The sequence below is a fragment of the Alligator sinensis genome, unplaced genomic scaffold, assembly GCF_000455745.1.
Source record: "Alligator sinensis unplaced genomic scaffold, ASM45574v1 scaffold86_1, whole genome shotgun sequence".
Lineage (NCBI taxonomy): Eukaryota > Metazoa > Chordata > Crocodylia > Alligatoridae > Alligator > Alligator sinensis.
In genome coordinates this window covers 144,447-167,204 of record NW_005841971.1, presented here as the reverse complement: position 1 = coordinate 167,204, position 22,758 = coordinate 144,447, and the positions used below count along the sequence as shown (strand labels likewise).

General features: G+C 42.0%; 1 protein-coding gene across 1 annotated transcript in view; it reads right to left on the bottom strand.

Annotated features, from left to right (window-relative positions):
* Positions 1 to 21,556, bottom strand: part of CCDC129 (coiled-coil domain containing 129) — a 93,976-nt gene extending 72,420 nt beyond the window's left edge. Inside the window, exons 1-5 of the mRNA XM_025200590.1 lie at positions 21,492 to 21,556; positions 17,115 to 17,254; positions 4,770 to 4,926; positions 1,058 to 1,106; positions 453 to 493 (exon numbers count right to left, since the gene is read on the bottom strand). Coding sequence (XP_025056375.1) covers positions 453 to 493; positions 1,058 to 1,106; positions 4,770 to 4,905 — 226 coding nt within the window. The 5' untranslated portion in view covers positions 4,906 to 4,926; positions 17,115 to 17,254; positions 21,492 to 21,556. The remainder of the gene's footprint in view (positions 1 to 452; positions 494 to 1,057; positions 1,107 to 4,769; positions 4,927 to 17,114; positions 17,255 to 21,491) is intronic.
* Between the last annotated feature and the right edge of the window lie 1,202 nt (positions 21,557 to 22,758).

Here is a 22,758-nt window from a genome sequence, read left to right as displayed (position 1 = left end):
AAAGAGGCTGTGCTTGCTTGGCACTGAGACAGCCCAGGGATGGGACTTGCTGAGCGCCTGACTAGAGCCGGCAAGTGCAGGCCAAGTGCTAGCATGCCTCCTTGAAATGAAGGGCTAGGGAGGCCATAAGGCAGCTGGGATGCTGGAGGACAGTGATTTACCTTGAACTGATAAGTTAGCAACACATTCAGTTTTGGTATCTTCTTATTAAGATGGAAGAAGTAAAAGAATCAAGAGCTTACCTATGGATGAAAGATTCTAAATGGAAGGGAAAGGAAAATGGAGAACTGTGCTTTTTGGTATTGTATAAGCAGGACCAGCCTTCATTGGAGGGAGACAAATAGCCAAATCTTTATCAACTATTAGCATACTATTTGATATACTCACAATATGTATCATCACTGACAAACTGTCCATGAAAGCAGATCTCTTGGGTTTTCTAATTGTCTTACCTGCTTCCTCTTTATCTTGTAAGTTTTCATTTGTAGATAAGCTGTAAATGCAAGATGCGTTTTAAAGGAAGACATTAACTCAGTAAAAAAAACTGAACAAGGAGGTAAGCCTCATTTAACAGATATGGTAGTGGTGCAATGTAAGAGAAGAGGGATTTTAGTTAGGTTGCATGATGCCATCACTTTCCACCACGGAGTAGTCTCGATAGGCGATATGCCTATATGACCTATAATGTACCATGGCACTGGGGTAGATTACATTAGGGGAGTGTCATGAAGCTGAACAGAAGCTGATCTACAACCCCCATGAGGCAAAGGATTATGCTAGAAAATGCACTGTAATGTTCAGTGGCTTTGAAGCAAAATGCCAGTGCTCTATTCTGGTCAAGCCCAGCTCCAAAGAAATGTATTATATATTTCACTCAGTAATAAATAAAAAATAGTGAAATTTCTGAAGACAACTTCAGTGCTGTAGAAACTGCATGGTCTGTTGGAAAATCATTCCAATACATTCAAACATAGCTTTACTAGTGCAGTAAGTAAGTGTATGAGGGTAAGCTGACATAGCAACAAATATGCATTAAGTATTATAACCAAAAACTTACAAGAAACCAGAATTCAACCAGTGACGAATATTTTCTTCTTTAGAGTCTTCTAAAAAAAGAAAAATAAGTTGGCTATAAAGGTACCAAATTCATTTATATAAATTTACCACATCATTGGAATTTTTAACTTAACAGTTCCATTCATCCTCGAATGTGCAAAAAAACCCCAAACCCTGTCCTCTTAGGGAAAAAATACTGGCCATAACTTTATTTTAGTAATTTGAGTTCTTCCTAAAATCAAGAAGGAAAACAAAAATTAAATAGCAAAAAAATCAAGCTCATTAGTGTTATTAATTATTAACAGAAGGTTAATTCTATTTAATTCAGAGACAGAGGAGTTAGCAATGGAGTGACATACTAAAAGTAGCACATAGGAAGTCTGTGGCAAAGCCAAGAATGGAATACAAAGTCAAAGCAAGTCTCTCACAGAAAGCTCAAAATTATTTAATCACTAAAAATCTTACAATGAAAGTCTAATACATATCAATGTTTTTTGTTCCTCAGTGTGGAGATTGGAACCATGTACATTGGGGCTGTGCAAAATTTCGCCAGCAGTTTCATTTTGATGCTGTGTCAACTCATTTTGAGCTCAAAACAGTAAAATCAAAATGAAACAGAAAGCTTCGAAGCAGCCTCGAAATGAAACGAGGCAAGTTGAATCATTTCAAAATTTTCAAAACGTTTCACATTTCGAAGCTCAAGCTGGGCTTGCCTGCCGGGAAACAGAAACTTAAGTGAGAAGAGGGAGGGGGAGGGGGGGAGGACCGGTCTCGTTATTGACCATGTAGCTGGCCAGTGACTGTCATCTTTTCCTGAGGTCCCTTCCAATCCCAGTGCTCTGGGGAAGGGATGGAAAACCTGCATAAAAGGCAACATTGTTTGGACTGCCCTACCTTCTGCCTTGGTGTCAGATGAGGGAGGACGGACCTTAACACATACACAGTGTCACCCACCCATGTCACGCGTTTTGCCTGTCAGCAGCTAGAGGTGCAGGGCCCAGAACCCCTGCATCGATCTCCTTGAGAGCTGGCAGGCTTCATGGCTGCAGCAGGGCCTAGCAGGCCTACAGTTTTCACCCCCCTGTGCCCCAAGACAGACACAGTCCCACAAGCACCCATGACACGAGTTTTGCCTGTCATCAGCCAGAGGTGCAGGCCCCAGAACCCAGAACCAATCCCCTTGACAGCTGGCAGGCGTCGTGGCCTCGGCAGGGCTCAGCATGCCTGCAGCTTTCACCCTGCTGCGCCTTAACACGCAGTGTCACCCATGTCATGAGTTTTGCTTGTCCACAGCTTGAGGTGCAGTTTCCCCCAAACCCCTGCACCCATCCCCTTAAAACTTGGCAGGCTTTGTGGCCTCAGCAGGGGTTAGTATCCTTGCAGTTTTGACCCTGCTGTGGCTTAACATATACACGTGACATGAGTTTTTTGCTTTTAAGATGTTGAGGTGTAATTTCCCTGAAACCCCTGCACCTATCTCCTTGAAACTTGACAGACTTCATGATCTGAGAAGGGACTACTATTCTTGCAAGTTTAATCTAAATCAGACCAGAAATTACAAAGTTATAGTCTGTTTTAAGCTTCCCCATTATAGCCTATGGACGAAACAGTGTCGAAACGGCGAAACTGTTTTGAGGAAATGAAACAGAACAGCGGTTTTGAATCAAAACAAAATTTGAAATGAAACGCTGTTCTGTCAAAACACAAGTCAAAATAGAATGGTGTCATTTCACACAGCCCTAATGTACATCTTTAGGTTACAAACAGTCTTAAATCACCAACAAAACAATTAGTTATTAGAAGACTCAACTCTTACATGGACGCTCAGTGATGCTGGGAGTGAAGGGCACCATCTTTATTTTCAGGCAATGTTAATAAGAAATAGGATGCATTGTGAGAGTGCCGGTACTTCCTCCTCGCAAAGGGACAAGGAGAAGGTGGAGTTAATTGTGTTCACCCCCGTTCTTCCACATTTGCCCTTGGAATAGGATTGGTGTGCTGGATAGAGTAAACTATATAACATAAGATGGACATGCTCATCCTGCACATTCAGTTCCCCATTGCCCAACTGTGCCTTCAAAGGAACAGCCTAGACCTCTGTGAAGACATCTGTTTCAGGTTCTTAGCTACAGTCACTTTCTACCCACCAACTTCCTCAAAATTCAAGCTAGAGGCAAACTATTGTGTGGGGATTCAACTCCATTGAGGGAATAGGCTGAATATCTGTCAAACATTTGTGCATTTTAGGAGGACTGTGCAGTTCTGTCAGATGGAAGTTTCCTATCAAGTGGGAGAAGGGTGAATTTGCAATGTGGTCCAGCTAGATGTGTGATAAAGTGGGAGCTATCTCTGCAGAGGCTCACGCTATCATCATCAATGGTGCCAGACTGATTTGTATGTTGAAAATGAGTCAGTGAACAGCAAATGTGAAAAGGTGACAATGAATGTAGCTTTCAGAAGTCTCTATAAGAGCAGTGGACATCTCATCCCAGTTTAGGGCACAGCTAACAGCATATTAGGCTGCATGAGTAGAAGTGTTGCCAGCAGATTGAGGGAAATGATTATTCCCCTCTATTCAGCACCAATGAGGCCACACCTGGAGTCTTATGTTCAGGTTTGTCCCCCCACTACATAAAGGATGTGGACAAATTGGAGAGATTCCAGCAGAGGGTGACAAAAATGGTCAGAGGACTGGGGAACATGACTTAGGAGGAGAGGCTGAGGGAACTGGGCTTGTTTAGTGTGGAGAAGAAAAGACTGAGCGGGGATTTGATAGCAGCCCTTAACTACCTGAAGGGTGGTTCCAAGGAGGATGGAGCTAGACTGTTCTCAGTGGTGGCGGATGACAGGACAAGGAGCAATGGTCTCAAGTTGCAGCAAGGGAAGTTTAGGTTAGATATTAGGAAAAACTCTCTCACTAGTAAAGCAGTGAAACAGGCTACCCAGAGAGGTTGTGGAATCTCCTTCCTTAGAGGTTTTTAAGACTCTGGTACACACAGCCCTGGCTGGGATGGTCCTACTTTGAGCAGGGGGTTGGACTAGATGACCTCCTGAGGTCCCTTCCAGCCCTAATTTTCTATGATTCTAAATATGGGCTTGCTAGTATTCTTCTAGCCTCTGTTCTACTTCTATCACTTCACAAAGCTATTTAATCATTTTAAACTGGTAATTTCTGCTCAACTGGGAGCCTGGACTATAATAGTAGGGGTTCTGAGGGTTAGAATTAAAGTTCACAAGAAGGGTATTTTTTCTGGAAGTTTTCACATGGTCACATGCTGAATAGTGTGTTCTATAACTGAGAGAACTCGAATAAAAATAAAAATGGACAACCTCCCCAGCCCCGAAGTTTTGTGAAACATATTAGTGATTTCCCCCTATTTAGTAAAGAGGAAAGAAATCACAATTTCCAGCACTACACTGACTATCAGCTAACACACCTAACACCTATGAAGTATAAATTGGCCTAAGGAAACAATGGAGCTATGCATATTTAGCATTTGAATAGCAATACAAACAGGTGCACAGATTCCATAGGAACCTCTGTGGGCAAGAACAAAAGAGCAAAAAGAAAAATGAGACAGACTTAGTGAAAGAACAAAGTGTAAATGACAGATGAGTCACCAGTTCAGTCACTACAGCACAAGAAAAACTAACATTATCCTCTGTTAAAAAGGCCTGTTAGGAATCCCAAAAATGCTGTTCCCAGAGCTCACCAAGAGGGTTGTCTGCTACATTTGGAGTTGGAATATCTTCATCCAGGTGAATCCATGATGTCTTAGTGGATAGCAAGATATCTCTCTTCATTTCAAAGCTACTCCTGGTCTCATGACAGGGAGATTCTGAAGCCATTTCAAGATGCAAGTCTGTGAGCTAAGAAAACACATACAAAGAAAAAATACTTGATACCATTTACAAATGATAGTTGCTTCACATTATGACAACCTACTGACAGAGCACTTCTTTTGTCCCAGGTAGAAGAGCCCTCTGGTTTGTTTGTGTGATTCAGGCACTGGCCTGAGACTCTGGAGACCTGGTTCAGTTTCTGTGTGACCTTTGGGCAGGTCACTTCATTTTCTTGCATCTAAGTTCCCTGTCTGTGACGTGAATATAATAATGTTTCCTTCCTCCCTCCCAAATGTATTAACAATTTAACATTTAATTGATCTGGGGTAGAGACTGTCCCTTATTATATGTGTGTGTCTTCAAAAACAGAATTTTTAAACATCTGTGTTTAGCTCTGAATGACCACTTTCCTGCCTACTAATCCTGGTATGGGTCAACTTTTCATCTTCTTCCACAGTGCAGCCCAGCAATCATAAGTTAAACTTGCAATGGAAAGCGAGCCTGATACCATGGCACTAATCTTTCCAAACGCTACCATTCAGATTGCACATTCCAATGAAGCTGTAACGTAATGTTCCAACAAAGATCCCTGCAGTTATTAATCACATTTTCAACAAGATTGTTTTCTGGTGTATGTGCATGAGATGACAGATGGAGGCCAGACTGCATCAAAGATTTTAAGAGAGAGAAGTGGATTAAGCTCCATAAGAGCAGCTTTTAAGCACTTTTTATCACACGAGACAGAAAAGGAGAGGAAGTGGGGCATGGATTAAGCTCTGTTTTCTTAAATGAATTTGGAGACTTTGTTTGGCAATGAGAATACTGCTTTGAGAAAAGCAAAAGTCAGCAGGCACCAGGAAAGGTTACTCACGTAGATTTGCTAGGGCACCTGGTTTCCATCTTCAGTACTTCCCCAAAGAATCCCAACATATCCCCAAAATTAAGTTGGGCCATTAAACTGAAATCCAGCAAAGTGTCTGGCAGTTCTGTGAGGTTTCTAATTTCAAAACCTTGAGAGCTCTAAATTTATTCTCTTATAGTTGCAAATGATAGCCCAGAAACCCAACCTGGAACAAAAGGCAGTAGTATACAAGGCTATGTCTGTGAAAGAGATATTAAAAACCCCTTTGTTTCTCTCTTTTGTGGATATTCTTAGGGCAAATAAAACGGGAAACTCAATGTCCTTTGAAACCATTATTTTTTACTCATTTATCTAACATTGGTTTGCCTGATCTCTTGGATCTATTGAGTTCTTTCCTATTTTTTGGTGATTCAAATGCCTCTGAAAAGCACCACATGAAGCCCTGAAAGGACTGAGGACAAAAATGTCCTCTGCAGAGGGCAGGACAAGGGCAAGCTTTGGCACTGTGAGCTTCCCCATTCTGCACTGCCAGCAGGTTTCTGTCCAGTTTTGTAGGGAGACTAGTTCATTTTGTGTGACCATTCAAAATCCTTTTTCCTCATACTGCCAGGTCATATGCAGGTGCATGAAAGAAAGGGAATACTGGTGTGGGGGGGAAAGAAAAACAAAGTAACCCTTTTCCTCATACTTTCACACCTTATGTACAATCCAAGACCTTGCATTCAGTAAAGGAAGTTAATGAAACATTCCTCATAGCAAGAGACATTTGACTGTCTCCGAGTGAAGATAATCTGGATTAATATCGTCTCCCAACCCCATTTCTGCCACCTCCCTTGGAAACACAGCAGTTTCTGGAAGATCTGCTCTGTCCAAGTTTGCAGTGGGTAAACAGAGTCATGCCTCCCTGTCTTGCTCACCTGGGCAGGGGGTGGAAGGAGTAGCAGGTGTGTAGCTCATTTACCCCTGTAGACCCAAACCATTTTCTACGGATTGTATGATTGTGCATTAGGTAGAGGGATCTAACTTCCTTTTACATCCATGTGAGGCCACACACAGCCTTCCGCTCAATTAAACCATGGGAACCCTTGAAGGCAAAGCTTTCTACCTGAGTCTACCACCTGCACAGAAGTTGCCACTAGGTATGCTTTCAAAGTAGGAAGAGGGTCAAAGAAAGAAAGTTACAAGAGGGATGGGAGAGGGAGTCACTTTTTTTCTTATTCTGACCACTTCCAGCAGAAATAGCAGAAGAGGGCTATGACATGCCATGTCAGGGAATAAAGGTAAAAGTTCAAATATATCTTGAGTTCACTGACCTCATTCTCAAACTTTGAAATCCTTTGGCCTGATTCTTTAACACTGTACACCTTGAATCACTTTTTAAACCAATGTTGTGCACTGGTTCTAAAATGCTTTGCAATGGTGTAAATGGTCACACAAGGTAAAGCCCCTATATCTAGAGAGGCAGGGATATAACTCCCATTACTATTAATTCCAGTTATCATCATTAACTTCCTGTGTATGGATGGTAGAAGACACCCTTTTAATTTCAAATTAATTAATGCATAATGATTAATCTGATAAGGTACATCTTTTCAGACAAGAGTGTCCTCTTGATCACAGTTTGGGTGCCAGAACCACTCATCATCTGTGTGTTTTAATTTGTGACTACTCTCCAGAAGCAAATTTAGCTCTGCAAATCTGTCAATGAAATGAATGACTGGATAGTTTCCATGATCTGTGTATTTTGTTCGTTTGATAACACATTGAGAACATCTTGGAGGTCTTTTTTTCAAGGAAGGCATCAAGGTAGATGTTAAGGAAACTGCCTCACTGAGAAACTTATACAGGTTCTTAAATACAAAATACATGAAAAAAATTGGAACAACATGTAAACAAATTATGGCAAGTTCTCAGCAGAGCAATCTCACTTAAGTTGCCAGCACTCATCAGTCCCACTCTCCTTGCCACCACCAGCATCAAAGTGTTATTGTTTCACAAAAAACACGGCACTCTTGAACTCCCATCAGCGTTATACCATATTCATCGCTGTTCAAAACCTGCTATTAGTGCCATTAATAACTACCTTCTATTTCTTGATTGTCAACACATTTCTAATCCATACCTGGTTAATATTTACCTAATTCCTCTAAATATTTATTAATGTAAAGATCTCCAAGTAAAAAAACAGTATCTCTCTCCAAGAAAAAGAGCAGGACTTGGTTCTAATGGGGGGCTTGAATTATCAGGACACTTCTGGGAGGGAAAATCAGCAGTGCACAAGCAGTCCAGCAAATTCCTGAAGTGTGTTGGGGACAGCTTTTTGGTAGAGAGAACAACTCTCTACTGGGAAATGGAGGACTCTGCTGAGGACAACTTAGGGGGAAGCTCTTCCTGACTTACTGCTCATAACCAGGGACGAATAGTGGAAGGTAACTTGGGTAATAGTGACCACAAAATGATAAGAGTTCGTTATTCTAAGGGGAGGAAGGAAGGAAAGCAACATAATAAAAACACTGAACTTTGGACAAGCAGACTTTAACAAACTCAGAGAACAGATGGGCAAGATCCCTTGGGAGGAAAGCTTAAAGGGAAAAAAGAGTTAGGTAGAGCTGGCTGTACTTTAAAGGCACAGGAGCAAGCTATCGCCATGTGATGGAAGAATAGGAAGCGTAACAGGAGACCAGTGTAGCTAGACAGCAATCTCTCAAATGAGTTGCAGCTCAGAAAGTAATCTTATGAAAAATGAAAACTTTGGATAAGTACTACATGGGTATGCAGGAAGAAAAATAGGAAGGCAATAGGATAGCAAGCCATGATTTGAGATGCAGTTGGCACAGGAAGTAAAAAAAGTCAGCTGGTCAGCCTGACCCTGAAAGATCATAGAACAGGTCTTCAAGGAATTCACTGTGAAACACCTAGAGAAAAACAAGGTGATCAGATACAGCCAGCATGGATTTGCTAAGAGCAAATTAGGCCCGACCAACCTGATTTCCTTCTGTGATAAGGTGACAGGCTCTGTGGATAAGGGGAGAGCAGTGATGTTAGCAAGGCTTTTGACACTGTTTCACATGACATTCTCATTAAGCAGCTAAGGAAAAACAGACTAGAGACAAAAGAATTGTATGGTGGATACATAATTGGTTGGTTCATTGTACTCAACAAGTAGTCATCAATGGCCTGTTGGAGCTCCTAGGGGTCTGTCCTTCGACCAGAATTGTTTAATATCTCATTAACAATTTGGAAGATGGGATCAAATGCACACTTAGCATATTTGCAGATGACATCAAATTGGGTGGAGTTGTATGTATTCTGGAGTATAGGGCTAGGATCCAGAATGATCTAGATAGACTGAAGAAATGGTCCACAATCAATTAGATGAGATTCAGCAAGGACAGGTGCAAAATTCTGCACTTGGGACAGAATAATTGCATACAGATATAGACTGGGGAATGGACAGGCTGTTTTAGTACAAAGAAGGACCTGGGAGGTCACAGTAGACCCTATGCTTAATATGAACCAACTGCATACTCTTGTTGCAAAAAAAGCCAAAAGCATATTGGGTTTATTAACAGAAGTATCACTTACAAAACCAGAGAAGTGATTCTTCTGCTGTAGGCCTTACCTGGATTACTGGGCCTTTTTACACATGCAAGCATCACAGAGTGGGGCAATTTGAAAAGCACCCAGTGCTGCATCATTTGTAGTTGTATAAGTGGCAAAATGTGTGCGAGTGCCGAGAAAATGGCAGTGGCATGCTTTTGAACTAAAACACATAGAAGGTGTTTTAGTTCAAAAGCACACCGCTGCCATTTTCTGCACCCTAACACACTTTTCACCACTTATACAACTGTATGTGGTACAGCACAATTCTCATGATCTTGCATTCAGAGCAGACTCAATTAATCACATCTGCTCTGAAGTGGTGGATCTCCAGTGAATTATGGGACAAAAAGTATGTGTATAAATGCCCATTGTGTCCAGTTAGGGGACCTACACTTCAAGAAGCATGTGGATAGTTTGGAGAGGCCAGTGCAGTGCAACAAAAATGATTAAGGGCCTGGGAGGCAAGACTTATGGTGACAGGCTAAAAGAACTAGGGTTATTTAGCCTAGAGAAAAGATGACTGATGGGGGATTTGATAACAGTATTCATATACCTGAAGGGCAATTACTGAGAGGATGGAGATGGGCTTTTCTCTGTGTCCATAGGGGATGGGACTAGGAACAAGGCCTCAAGTTTCAGCAGGTGAAATTTAGGTTGGAGATTAAGAAAAACATTCTTACTATGAGGGTGGCCAAGCATTGGAACAAGTTCTCTCTCACACAGGGAGTAAAAGTGAAAGGGTATGTGTAGTACTGAACCATGGGGGGGGAGGGAAATCACTGGGGAAAAAACCAAAAACAAATGCCCATATCATCGCATTGAGGCCCCAGACACCCATGAATAGACTAATTCTACCATGCATTGACACATCAGGGTAAAACCTTTGCTAATGCACAGTAGAATTAGTCTACTGTGTATTAAGTATCACAAAAAGACTTTATGCTTTTGCTATTGTGCATTAGTGCTGGCTACTGAGCATTTATATAGTACTAGTATTAGAAGTACTAAACTTAATGGGCAGTAGCAAAGGCACATTAATGCATGTGTAGACATGCCCACAATCATGTTAATCACTCTGAATCTTCTGTATTTTCTTTAGGCCAGTATGTAGTTCCCTTAGGTGGAATGACCATGACATATATAACCTAGTAAAAAAGAAAAATGATTCAATGCCCTCAGGAGTGGAAGGAGAATATAGTCATTACATCACAAATTTCACTTTCTTAACCAGGGACAGCCCTAACACAGCCTAACCCAGTTTGGGGACACAAGTACCAAATGTGACCAATCCCCAGACTGAAAAAAAGATTTTCGCCCCCTCCTTGCCTCTGTAGGTCCACTCACTCCTCAAAATAGGATCAAATTAGAACCTCAGAGTTAAACTTCCCTCCGTCACTTTTTGGGGGGGGAGGGGGCAAGGGGGGAGGAAGCACTCAACCTTGTTTTCTGATCCTACCTGACTGAGGACCAAGAGGGCCAAAACCTTGAGACAACAGATGATCCAAGCAACATGTTCATCAGGCTAGATGGTCTAGGCCAGAGATACTAATAAACTGGATTCAGTTTCCAGCTCTGTGGCAGGCTTCTGTTGCATCTTTGCATAGCCCCTCAGTGCCTAAATATTCCATCTGCTGTAACCTACTTCTGATATAAATTAATTGTTCATTAAGCATTCTGAAATCCTTTCATTGGAAGTTGCAGTCATATATTGACAATAAACTTAGCTGAAATAATTACATGGCATAAAATAAAATAATTTTAGAAGAATACACCAATAAATAAAAATGGATAGGGCCCAAGTGATTCTTTATGTCTGATCACAGCCTGGTTGGTACGAAATCTGGGGTAAATTCCTGGCTGTGGAGAAGACACTGGTGAAGCTCATATTGAATTCAATAGGGTCAGGATTGCACTGCAAGCAAAACAGGAGTGAAATCTAAGATGACTGGTGTTGCTCTTTGTGAATCACTTCTATGCTGGAAACTGAATCATGTCATAATGCTGCATTTTAATCACAATGTTACTTAGCTCTTAATTGAGAAAAAGGAGCACAACAGATGATGATAACCGACAGTGAGCCAAAAAAAAAATGCCATTTGAAACAAAATGTAAAACTGTACAAAGAGGAGATGAATAAAAATGAATTTTAAACTTTCAGACTCAATAATGAAAGAGAAAGCTCAAAATGTAATGGAGAGTTTATAACCAATGAAACTGACTATAAACCATTAACAATCACCAATATGAAACAGTACATTCAATTTGATTAGAATCTATTCCCTTCACTAACATTTCTTGGTCAGACAAGTACAGTCGAACAAGGCTGTGAAAAAGGCATAGAATTAAGGCTATTCTTCTTAGATCTGGAACTTAAACCAAAAGCGTAGCAATAGCAGCATTTTTTTAACATAACAGAAGGAAGAAGGCATTTACCAGTATAATTAACACACCGCGCTGAACTCCAATCTGTACTGCTTGCTCCAGTTTCTAATAAAATGAAATCTTTAGTGGCTGGGTGTTCCTACCTCTGCCGTGCCACAGACCCAAAGTCTGAAAAGCCAAGGTATATCCACTCATGCTCTTGGGCCAGCTCTCTGTCCCCCATTAAATTAAAAATAAATAAATAAATAAAAAATGCTGTGAAGGGCCAGGAAAGGCAGTTTGCCAAGAAGTAGTGTTTGAGTTGACAGTTAAGATGGATGACTGTTTGCTTACCCTCCCAGCAAAGGGAAAAGAAGAACTGCCACTAGCTTAGTTTTTAATGATGGGAAGATGAGAAGGGGGGAAAAATAAATCACAGGGTGGGAAAAAGCAGGGAGAGGGGTGATAATTGAGAGAAATACAAAAACAGAAATGGCTTTATTTGCTTTTACCTCTAAGAAATATATTGCTGTCTCTTTAACACAGTGTGACCCTTTGGCACATGCACAAGGGGACGGATTACACTTCACTAAGGAAGTAATGCAAACTTGTCTTCATTTGGTTACCATGGATATGGTACTAAGTGATAAAAAGCCTCCCATTTGCATTGCAAACCGTCACAAGCAATGAAGGACACTGAACTTGATATTCAGGATGTGGAACTTCCACGTGAAAGCTCACAGGGAAAAATAATTAGATCTGTGGACCAATGCTTCATGCTTAGAAAAAACGAGGTGAAGTTAAACCCCTCGTAACAGGTAGAGCTACAAATAAACAGCATTTGTAGTGAGCCCCACTTTGGAGTTTTACTGAGTAGGTGGACTCCTCATTTCACACCTCAGTTTTCTGGGTACTTGATACTAAAAGGTTACATAATAATGACATTTTTGACATATTGGAACTAAAAGCTGCTGAGTAGCACACAAGGTAGAGTTTTTAGACAATGATTGTCATTAAGCACCTAATGGATGTTTGCTTTGGTTCTGTGGAAATCTACATAAAATAGTTTCATTCTATACAAAATAAAGCTAAAACAATAAACATAAAGTGGGTGGGAGAGAAGAATCCCTTATTATACAGGGGTATAATACATTGTACCTAACGGCAAAGCAGAAAATTGTAATTTGTCTTCAAAATGAATAGTATATCATTATTAGTAACTCTGTGTATCCGTTCAAATTCTGACAGTCATAGTAATTTATCACACCAGGCATCCATTGTGTCATTTCTTATTTTATGTGATATAGGATAATAAAAAGGCCTGCCCCTCTTCCCATTAATGTAAAAGGTCAAATTCCTATTTGGAACTGATAACAAAATGCATTGGTACACATCAGTAATTACAAGAATGCATTAAAGGTTTTTCATTCCAGAGCATCCCATACAAAGACAGAAGGAATTTATACAGGCATTGGGCAGAAGAGGCTATTGAGTTATTTGAGTTTGGATTGTGCCACCAACCAGGTCTATACTTTAGAGCTAGTGCACGTCATGTCACCCCAAAGGAAGTAGAGAAGCAGAACACAATCAAGTGGAGAAAGGAGAACAGAGCCCCATCTCTGCTTATTCCTCAGTCCTCTCTTTGCTATTTGGGGTCCTTTATTCTCCTAAAAAAGAAATTAGGCTCATGTTTCTCATTAGTCCTTAAGTCTAGGGACAGACATTACACATGAACTGGCTTAAGTGATCGGAAACTGGTTTAAACCTATAACAGAACAGAAGTTCAGTGCACATAAACCAGTTTCAAAATGGCTGAAACCAGTTTAAGAGAGACCTGGATAAATGTAGTATCAGACTTAACCGATTTAGGTTTAAACTGATGTATTGAACTTCTGTCCTAGATCCCCTCCCAATTCAAATTGACTCACAGTCCCCCAGCATCCCAGAATGCTTTGCACCTCCCCCACTGCCCTGCCCACCCCAAAAAGGCGGGCAGGCTAGCCTTGGCACATACTATCTGCTCCAGCCAAGCAGGCCTGATCCTGCCCCTGGGCTGTTATAGAGCTGAGGCAGCAAAGCCTTTGCTCTGTAGCCCTGGACCTGCCTATACCCCACAGGTCAGCCCAGCAGTGTGGGGGGTGAGGGGCAGAAGCAGGGGAACAGAGCCTCCCTCCCCAGCCCCGGACCCAATCCCTGGTGTGCAAGGTTTTCCGCCAGACCCACACCAGCCACTGATACACAAGTGGAAGCAGGGGGAAAAGTACCTGAAGTCCAGGGCCAGCTAGATCCCTGTGCTTCAGTGGGAGTTTCCCCAGCCCAGGCAGGGTCCCCCAAGCCCTACCACCACTGCAGAGGGGGACATTGCCCCTCACAGCGCTCCGTGTGGTCCAGAAACTGCTTAACTCCACCTCTGGAGCTGCAGGCTGGGGGAACAGTCCCTCCAGCCCGGGCCCAAGCTGGTGCAGGACCAAGCTGAGGGGTGGGAAGGAGAGATTCCCCCTCTGAAGAGCTCAGGGATCCTGCCGAGTCAGGGGAATCCCTGGGGCTGGAGGGACTGTTCCCCCCATACCTGTGGGGGCAGAGCTAAGCTGGCACCAGACTGTGCTGAGGGACGGGATGGGGAATTCCTCCTTTACACCAGCAATAGGGCTCAGGGGACCCTGCTGCTGGATCCTGGGCTGCAGGGACTGTTTCCTGCCCTGCAGGCTGACAGCAGGGGGCTGGGGGTGCGTGCTGAGCAGCCAATCAAGAACAGGCCCTACTTGGTTGCATTTGGATGCCTGCTGCAATGGCCAGCAGGCTGGGAGGCATTCGTTAGCACTCCTTGGCTCTAGCAGGCATCTGGCTGCCTTTCTGGATTCAAAAGTGAATGTCAGTTCACTTCATTATTGGTTCAATCTCCACAGTTTAGACAAACATGTGAAAACTGAATCGATTCAGCCTCAGACCTTTTGACTGTTGGTACTTAGCCTAAATGGACAACAGAAGGCATATTCCTTACAATGTCTTAACTTGAATACAGTAGTATAAGTAGGAGTGGGTACTTAGCTCTGGGCACCAAGTTAAGAGGGATGCTGAAATCAACCCCTACCCCTGCAGAGTCTGTGCCCCAGGAGCTTATGCATTCTGGGAACACCAAAACAACCCCCAGCTACTGCTGCCACTTGAAGAGCAACAGCTGAGGCAGGTAAAGTGCTCAGTAGTGGCAGCAGCAGCGCAGCTAGGGGCTGTTTCAGAGTTCCTATCGTGGGTAAGACTGATGACACTTTCCAACCCCACTTTCAGAGCTCGTGCACTTTCCCCCTGCCCTCAGAACCTGCACGCTCTCCCTCTTGCCCCACCACCCGAAACCATGCACCACCCACAGGGTTTGCCTCAGGTGCCTACTCTACTTGTTGCATCACTGATTGGATACAATACAAATCTACACAAAAACTGTAGAGAATCCAGCCTTTGAAGAAGAACAACTGCTTTAGAGTGTTAGATCAAGACAACACCACTAGGTGAGAAAATGAAGATAGAACCATAGAAAATTAGTGTTGGAAGGGACCTCAGGAGGTCATCTAGTCCAACCCCCTGCTCAAAGCAGAACCATCCCCAACTAGATCATCCTAGCCAAAGCTTTGTTTAGCCAGGTCTTGAAAACCTCCAAAGAGGGAGATTCCACCACCTCTCTGGGTAACCTGTTCCAATGGTGAGAAAAATCTTCCTAATATCTAAACTAAACTTCTCTTGCTGCAACTTGAGACCATTGCTCCTTGTTCTGTCATCTGCTACCACTGAGAACAGTCTAGCTCCATCCTCTTGTGAACTGCTGTTGAAGACTGCTATTAAAGGAAAGAGTCAAGGCAAGACATTGCATCTATATGAAGTCAGTGGGAAGAGTATCACTTATCAAGCCCCTAATAATGCACCTTCAGCTAATTATCAAACCCAGCTGAACTGCCGAGCTTTGCATGGGAAATGCTAAATAGAGAGGGTTGAAGAGATCAGTGCTTGCTTCATGTCAAAAGAGTGGGTCTGATTCTCAATGAAATTGGGGTTACCTCCACTGACCACAATGGATTTGTTTATTTTGGTGTAAGAGGAGAATCAGACCCCAAATGTTTCCCTTAATTAGATGTGTTTTGTTTATTCTTTTCTTCTGAAAGAGGTAGCCAGCCCCCTTCGTAGCCTGGGATGTGGGTTTAAAATTCACAGAAGCTTAAATTTAACTGCTGTGGCATTAGTGAACAAATGTTACAAATTACTTGGTAGACCCAATCTAACAGATGTTTCACAAGTAACTTCCCTCATCCTCATTTGGGACCAAATTTCTGCTCATTGTACTCCTTTCACATTTGAGTACCTAGATTTTGCTCTAAATTATTACTAATTTAGCTGAGAGACTACAGGCCTGATCTAAATCCTATTAAAGTCTATGGAAAGAAGACCACTGAAATCAATTAATATTGGTTCAGCCCCTGTGTGCGCTAAAACTCATGTGACTGTACTCTCTATTGCTTGCATCTATACAAGCACCTTAATGCTTCAAAGGTACTTTCTTTAGCCTTACTTTCCTAGCAACTGTGAAGTATCTACAGTAGGCTTTTAAGCCTGACTTTAATAAAGAATAGAGGAAAGTAGTAAAATATTCTGGTACAGTTCATTCATATGCATATCCTATTTGTGAGCTTATAGAGTAAATTCTTAGGGCAAAGACTTTATTATCTGTCCTCATATCTAATATCTAACCAACTTTGCAAAAAGTACTGTCTACACCTTCTACACTGTGGGCCAAATGCTGAGGTCCTTTTATCGATCCTTATTCAACCATATGTCAATTGACATCAGTGGAAATTTACTTGTGCAAGGACCAAATGAAAATTGAAGGGAAAATAGTAAAATAGGCACAGTGATATCTTACATTTTCAAATGATATATAACCAGGACAAAAACAGACTGTCAAAGAATCAAACAATGTTTCACTGCTTGCTTGTCTAGTCCATATCTGCTAAAACATTAGGTAAGGCAACTGTCAGAATTCATCTAGAGATTGAAAGAGCAAAAAAGTTATGAACTAATGTACAGCAAATAAAATCAGCAGAAAGTCTGTCATTCACGTCTCATATTGTGCCAAACACATAAATCACACTCTAGCATAACAAAGGATTTTATCCTTCAAAAGGTACTTTTCTTGGCATCACCTTCTTATCAACTGTGGGGTATCTACAGTAGGCTGTAAAGCCTGGCTTCAATAAAAAAAATAGGGGAAAGAAGTAAAATAGTATTGTACAATTCATCCACATTTAAAATCACTTCAGCAGAAGATCAGAATGCTTAACAAAATAATGTGTGTGTATATATATATATATATATATATATATGGACCCAGAGTAAACGTCCTTACCTATGTTACAAATGCCAGCAAGTACCTGCTTATAGGTCTCCACAAGCAGAATGCTAAGAGGTAAAGCTCTCCAAGAGAAATTCCCATCTTTGTTTTACAGCTTTCATTCTTTTGAAACTATGAAGCAGCTTTAAGAGTTCCTAATGAAAGAAAGGAGAGAGGACAAACATTTGCCTAACCTAGGTAAACATTTTCATAATCCCCACCCCTTCATTCTAAAGAGAAACCTGTTTTTCCGATACAGCTTATCTGATCTCAGTGTCACATGGGCATTATCAGGAAAAGATGGAAAGTTCACTGAACTCACTAAACTGTCTAACCCGGAAACTGTGCAGGGTGGGGAAATGTTGTGGGCTCTCAATCCCTGCTCAGTATTGTTTTGGGCAGGTAGTTTAAACAAAAAGGAAGAAAGCAGGATGTGGCCCATATGTTGCAAGTTCAGCATTTTTTCCCTAGATGAAAACAGGAAAATTTTATATGAAGGCACTGGTTTAAAGGAAGTAACAAGTAAAAACCTATTTTTGCACAACTCTAAACAGTCTTACAGACAGTAATATAGTATAGTATACTGTAATATCTTACAGCGTATTTACCTCATGTCCCTTTAGTTAAAAGCGAGAGCAGTTCCACATAAGTAGTCAGAGTAAGCACAAAAGCACATTGGGTGCTGAAAAAGAATCATGCAACAATTTTTCAGTACTAGAAACACCTCAGGCAAAATTAGAGAGAGAGATCAATAAGCAAAAACAATAGGCCTACAATAGCAGATGTAGCAATTTAAAAATACCTTGTGGGGAAAAACGAAGCTTTTAACCTTATTTTTAAAAAATGGGAAGCAATGAAATGAGCTGGAATTTAGTAGGGAAGATTAAAAACTGTCAAGGCATCTGCCAACTTTCGGCACAGTGGTCGAATGCCCAAACACCATGTTACATGCAAGTGCACCAACCTGTTAGTTGGACACTCAAAGAAGGACTCACTAAAGTAACAGGGCCAGCCCATTAAGAGTCTTCTAAATCTTTAAGTCTAATTCAAACTTAATCCATAACTTGATAGCCAGGAAATGCAAAGTGCACAAAGCAAGCTGATTACAACCAGGATAGCACAGACCCATGAGCATTCTGAAGAACCTGCAGATCAGCCTTATTAATAACTCAGAGAAAAAGGAACTACAAGTAGCATAATTACGCCTCAGGGTCATGACAGCATATGTTGCCATCAGCAAGTTGTCATGAGATGAATTAAAGGTGTAAACCTATGCAAACTGGATCTGAAAGCCACATTTCCAAGCCATGTCTGACACATGGCTTTCCATGGATGAGGCATGTTAAAAAAACAATGCCAAGATTGTTAATCTGCCAAAAAACCTCCAAATGCATCTCCTTGATCCAAGGAGATGAGACACAAAGGTGTCATCTCATAAAAGCAATCCCTGTTCAGCAACATCTCTGTCTTCCCCAGACTGAGAGCAAGATGACTCTGCTGTGTCCAGCTAGATGGTTAGCCTCAAAGAACCCATAGCATCAAATATACTCTCATAAACTAAACCAAATTATGAAACAATACACCAACAGGCCACGTAAACGAGGTCTGCATCCTCGGTGGGTGTAGTTTATTCCATCTTTTCCACCTCCAATTTCAATAATGCAATAATAATTTATTTAAAATATTATTGATAACACATAGGAGCTGGAAATATTTTATAGTTCAAACAAAACCTCAGTCAAGGGGTTAAGTCTGAAAATAAGTCTGAGACTATGTATCAACGATTAAGATAAAATTCAGTTGCAGGGATGTTGAAATGAATCCTCCCAAAGATATAAATCAAGGAAACCTAAGACAAATCTAATCATGTTGAGAAGCAACCTAAACTATAGCCTGTATTGACGTTATACAATGGCCATACGATTACTGTCCCAAATCACATAAAATTGTTTCTTAAAGATGAACTGGGGTTTTGTTTCCTCTCCTCTAATAGTGTTATGAAGGAGGACAATTTAAATTTGCTTAGATGACTAAACTATGAATAAAATGATTATAGTACTTAAAGCTTACTGGTGATTTAAAAAAAAAATATTTTATTACATTCAAAATCACCAAACAAAAGAAAGCCATTGTGGGATCAAGATGCTGCAATTACCATTGACTGTATGATGACTCTTGTCTAGCACCGAATGTTTAAGATTTTCTTTAAAAAAAAACAACAAAAAAAGATAAACTAATCATCTTGGTCAATCAATACCGTCATCTGGATATCAGAAAGTCTGGATATCCATAAGATGCCACAATGGTTGTGAGGAACAACCAGTTAACTATTAGAGAGTGATGATGTCTACTGAATTCTCTGGGATAATCAAACATTCTCATGCCTTTACAGCAAGTGTAAATTACCCAGAGCTTTCTCAAAATATCAAATCACAAGACCAAATAAGATTTTTAAAATAGAGATAAGCTAACTAAAAGAAACTCCGTACTCAAAAACAAATGAAAATAACAACAAAGCCAAAGCATACAAAAGTGCTCCCATCAGTCTTAAACAAACAGCCTGTCAACCAATAAAACCAGAGCATACAAAACCACTTTCAGAGCACAGTATTATAGAATGCATACCTGCTTCCAGAGAGTCCATTTAAACAGATATCTTGAATCTGATCTGAAAGTGTAACTACCCTTATCTGGTTCAAATGCTACTATCAGAAGACTCACTAGTATATGGATTCTGTACAAAGGCAGGGGCCAGCAATACTTGCATCATGATTGATCACAATACAATACTATTCCAGATCCTGAGACAGGGAAAGCATGTGGTCAACAAAACTAGGAGCCTAGATTTCAGAGAGGCAGATTTCATCCAACTCAAGAAGCTAATAGACATGATGTCATGGGACGATAGATTGAAAGATAAAAGTGCCAAGGAGGGCTGGGAGCTTCTATGGGGCACAGTATTGGAAGCCCAAGAAGATCCTGTCCTGACACAATGGAAGCACAAAAGGAATGGCAAGAGACAAATGTGGCTGCACAAGAGCTCTAAATGCCTCAACTGCAAAAGGAAAACATATAGGCAATGGAAGAATGGACAGGTCACCAAGGATGCATACCAAGAAATAGCAAGAAACTGCAGGGACAAAATCAGGAAGGCAAAGATAAAGAATGAGCAGCACCTGGTCAAAGAGATCAAAGACAACAAGAAGAGGTTCTATAAGTAAGTTGACCAGAAAAGAAGGACCAAGGAAACTGTGGGTCCTCTGTTAACAAGTCAGGGAGAACTTCTAACCAAAGATACAAAGAAGGCAGAGCTACTTTGCCTCAGTCTTCTCAAAAAAATTTAAGCTGCCAGATACCTAACAGGGATTATCTGGATAAGGAAGGGAGCAAACTGAGGGAAGACATAACAAAAGAGATGGTCAGAGAGTTTTTGTTGTGTCTGAAATAAATTCAAGTCAGCAGGGCTGGATGAGCTTCATTTCAAGGTCCTGAAGGAACTAGTAGAGGAGATCTCAGAGTCCTTGGCAATGATCCTCATGAAGTCGTGAGAAACAGTCCAGGTATCAGAGGACTGGAAAAGGGCCAATGTAGGACGCCTATTCAAAAACAGAGTGGCTATATGGGACAATGTGAAATCTGGGATGTTGCCTGCCCCTGCCCCTCCACTCTCTGTTGCTGCAGGGAGACAACGGCCTGGTATTTCATAGATTTCATAGATATCAGGGCTGGAAGGGACCTTGGAAGATCATCAAGTCCAGCCCCCCGCCCAAAGGGCAGGAAGTCAGCTGGGGTCATAGGATCCCAGCAAGATAAGCATCCAGTTTCATCTTGAAGGTGTTCAATGAAGGCGCTTGAACCACCTCCGGTGGCAGGCTGTTCCAGACCTTGGGGGCTCGGACAGTAAAGAAGTTCTTCCTTATGTCCAGCCTGAAACGATCTTGAAGTAGTTTGTGACCATTCGACCTCGTCATCCCTTGGGGCGCTCTGGTGAACAAACGTTCCCCCAGATGCTGGTGGTCACCCCTGATAAACTTGTAGGTGGCCATCAGATCACCCCTGAGCCTGCGCTTTTTCAGGCTAAAGAGCCCCAGGGCTCTCAGCCTGTCATCGTAGGGTCTGCTTCCCTGACCTCTGATCATGTGTGTGGCTCTTCTCTGGACTCTCTCAAGCTTCTCCACATCCTTTTTGAATTGCGGAGCCCAAAACTGGACACAGTACTCCAGCTGCGGCCTCACTAAGGCCAAGTACAGGGGGAGAATGACGTCCCGGGATTTGCTTGAGAAGCATCTATGGATGCAAGCCAGCGTTTTGGTCTCTTTACTAGCCGCTGCATCGCATTGCAGGCTCTTGACCCATTGTTCTTTACTTCATAGATATTAACATAACAATTACCTGTAAAGTAGCAAATAGTGTTAATACTATTAATAGGGCTTTCTGTTTCACAGCTCCGGCTGCTCTGCCTCCACACCCTTTTCCTGGGACAGTCATTTTAATTTTCACATGCTGGCCGGGGCCAGCCTCCAAAATCTGGGACTGTCTCAGCCAATCCAGAACATATGATCACTAGGGCTGCGTGAAATTTCACCAGCAGTTTTGTTTTGTTACTGTTTCGACTCATTTCGAGCTCAAAACAGCAAAATTGAAACAAAACAGAGAGCTTAGAAACAGCCTTGAAATGAAACGAGGCAAATAGAAACGTTTCAAAATTTTCAAAACATTTTGCGTTTTGAAGCTCAAGCTGGGCTTGCCTGCAGGGAAACAGAAACTAAAGTAAGGATACAGAGGGGGAAGGGGGAAGGACAGCTGGCCAGTGACTGTCATCCTTTCCTGAGGTCCCTTCCAGTCCCAGTGCTCTGTGGGAGGGATGGAAAACCTGCATAAAAGGCAGCATTGTTTGAACTGCCCTGCTTTCTGCCTTGGTGTCAGTCAAGTAAGGGCACACCTTAACACACACACAGTGTCACCCACCCATGTCATGAGCTTTGCCTGTCAGCAGCTAGAGGTGCAGGGCCCCAGAACCCAGACTACCCCTGCACCGATCTCCTTAAGAGCTGGCAGGCTTTGTGGCTGCAGCAGGGCCTAGCAGGCCTACAGTTTTCACCCCCCCTGTGCTCCAAAACAGACACAGTCCCACAAGCACCCATGACATGAGTTTTGCCTGTCAGCAGCCAGAGGTGCAGGCCCCAGAACCCAGAACCCCCGCACTGATCTCCTTGACAGCTGGCGGGCTTCATGGCCTCAGCAGGGGCTAGCATGCCTGCAGCTTTCACCCTGCTGAGTCTTAACACACACAATGTTACCCATGTCACGAGTTTTGCTTGTGGACAGCTTGAGGTACAGTTTCCCTTAAACCTGTACACCTATCTCCTTGAAACTTGGCAGGCTTTGTGGCCTTAGCAGGGGCTAGCAAGCCTGCAGTTTTGACCCTTCTGTGGCTTAACACATACATGTGACATAAGTATTTTGCTTTCAAGATTTTGAGGTACAGTTTCCCTGAAACCCCTACACCTATCTCCTTGAAACTTGGCAAGCATCATGCCCAAAGAAGGGGATCCTATTCCTGCAAGCTTCATCCAACTCACGCCAAAATGACAAAGTTATAGGCTGTTTTGAGCTTCCCCATTATAGCCTATGGGCAAAATGGCAAAACAGTGTCGAA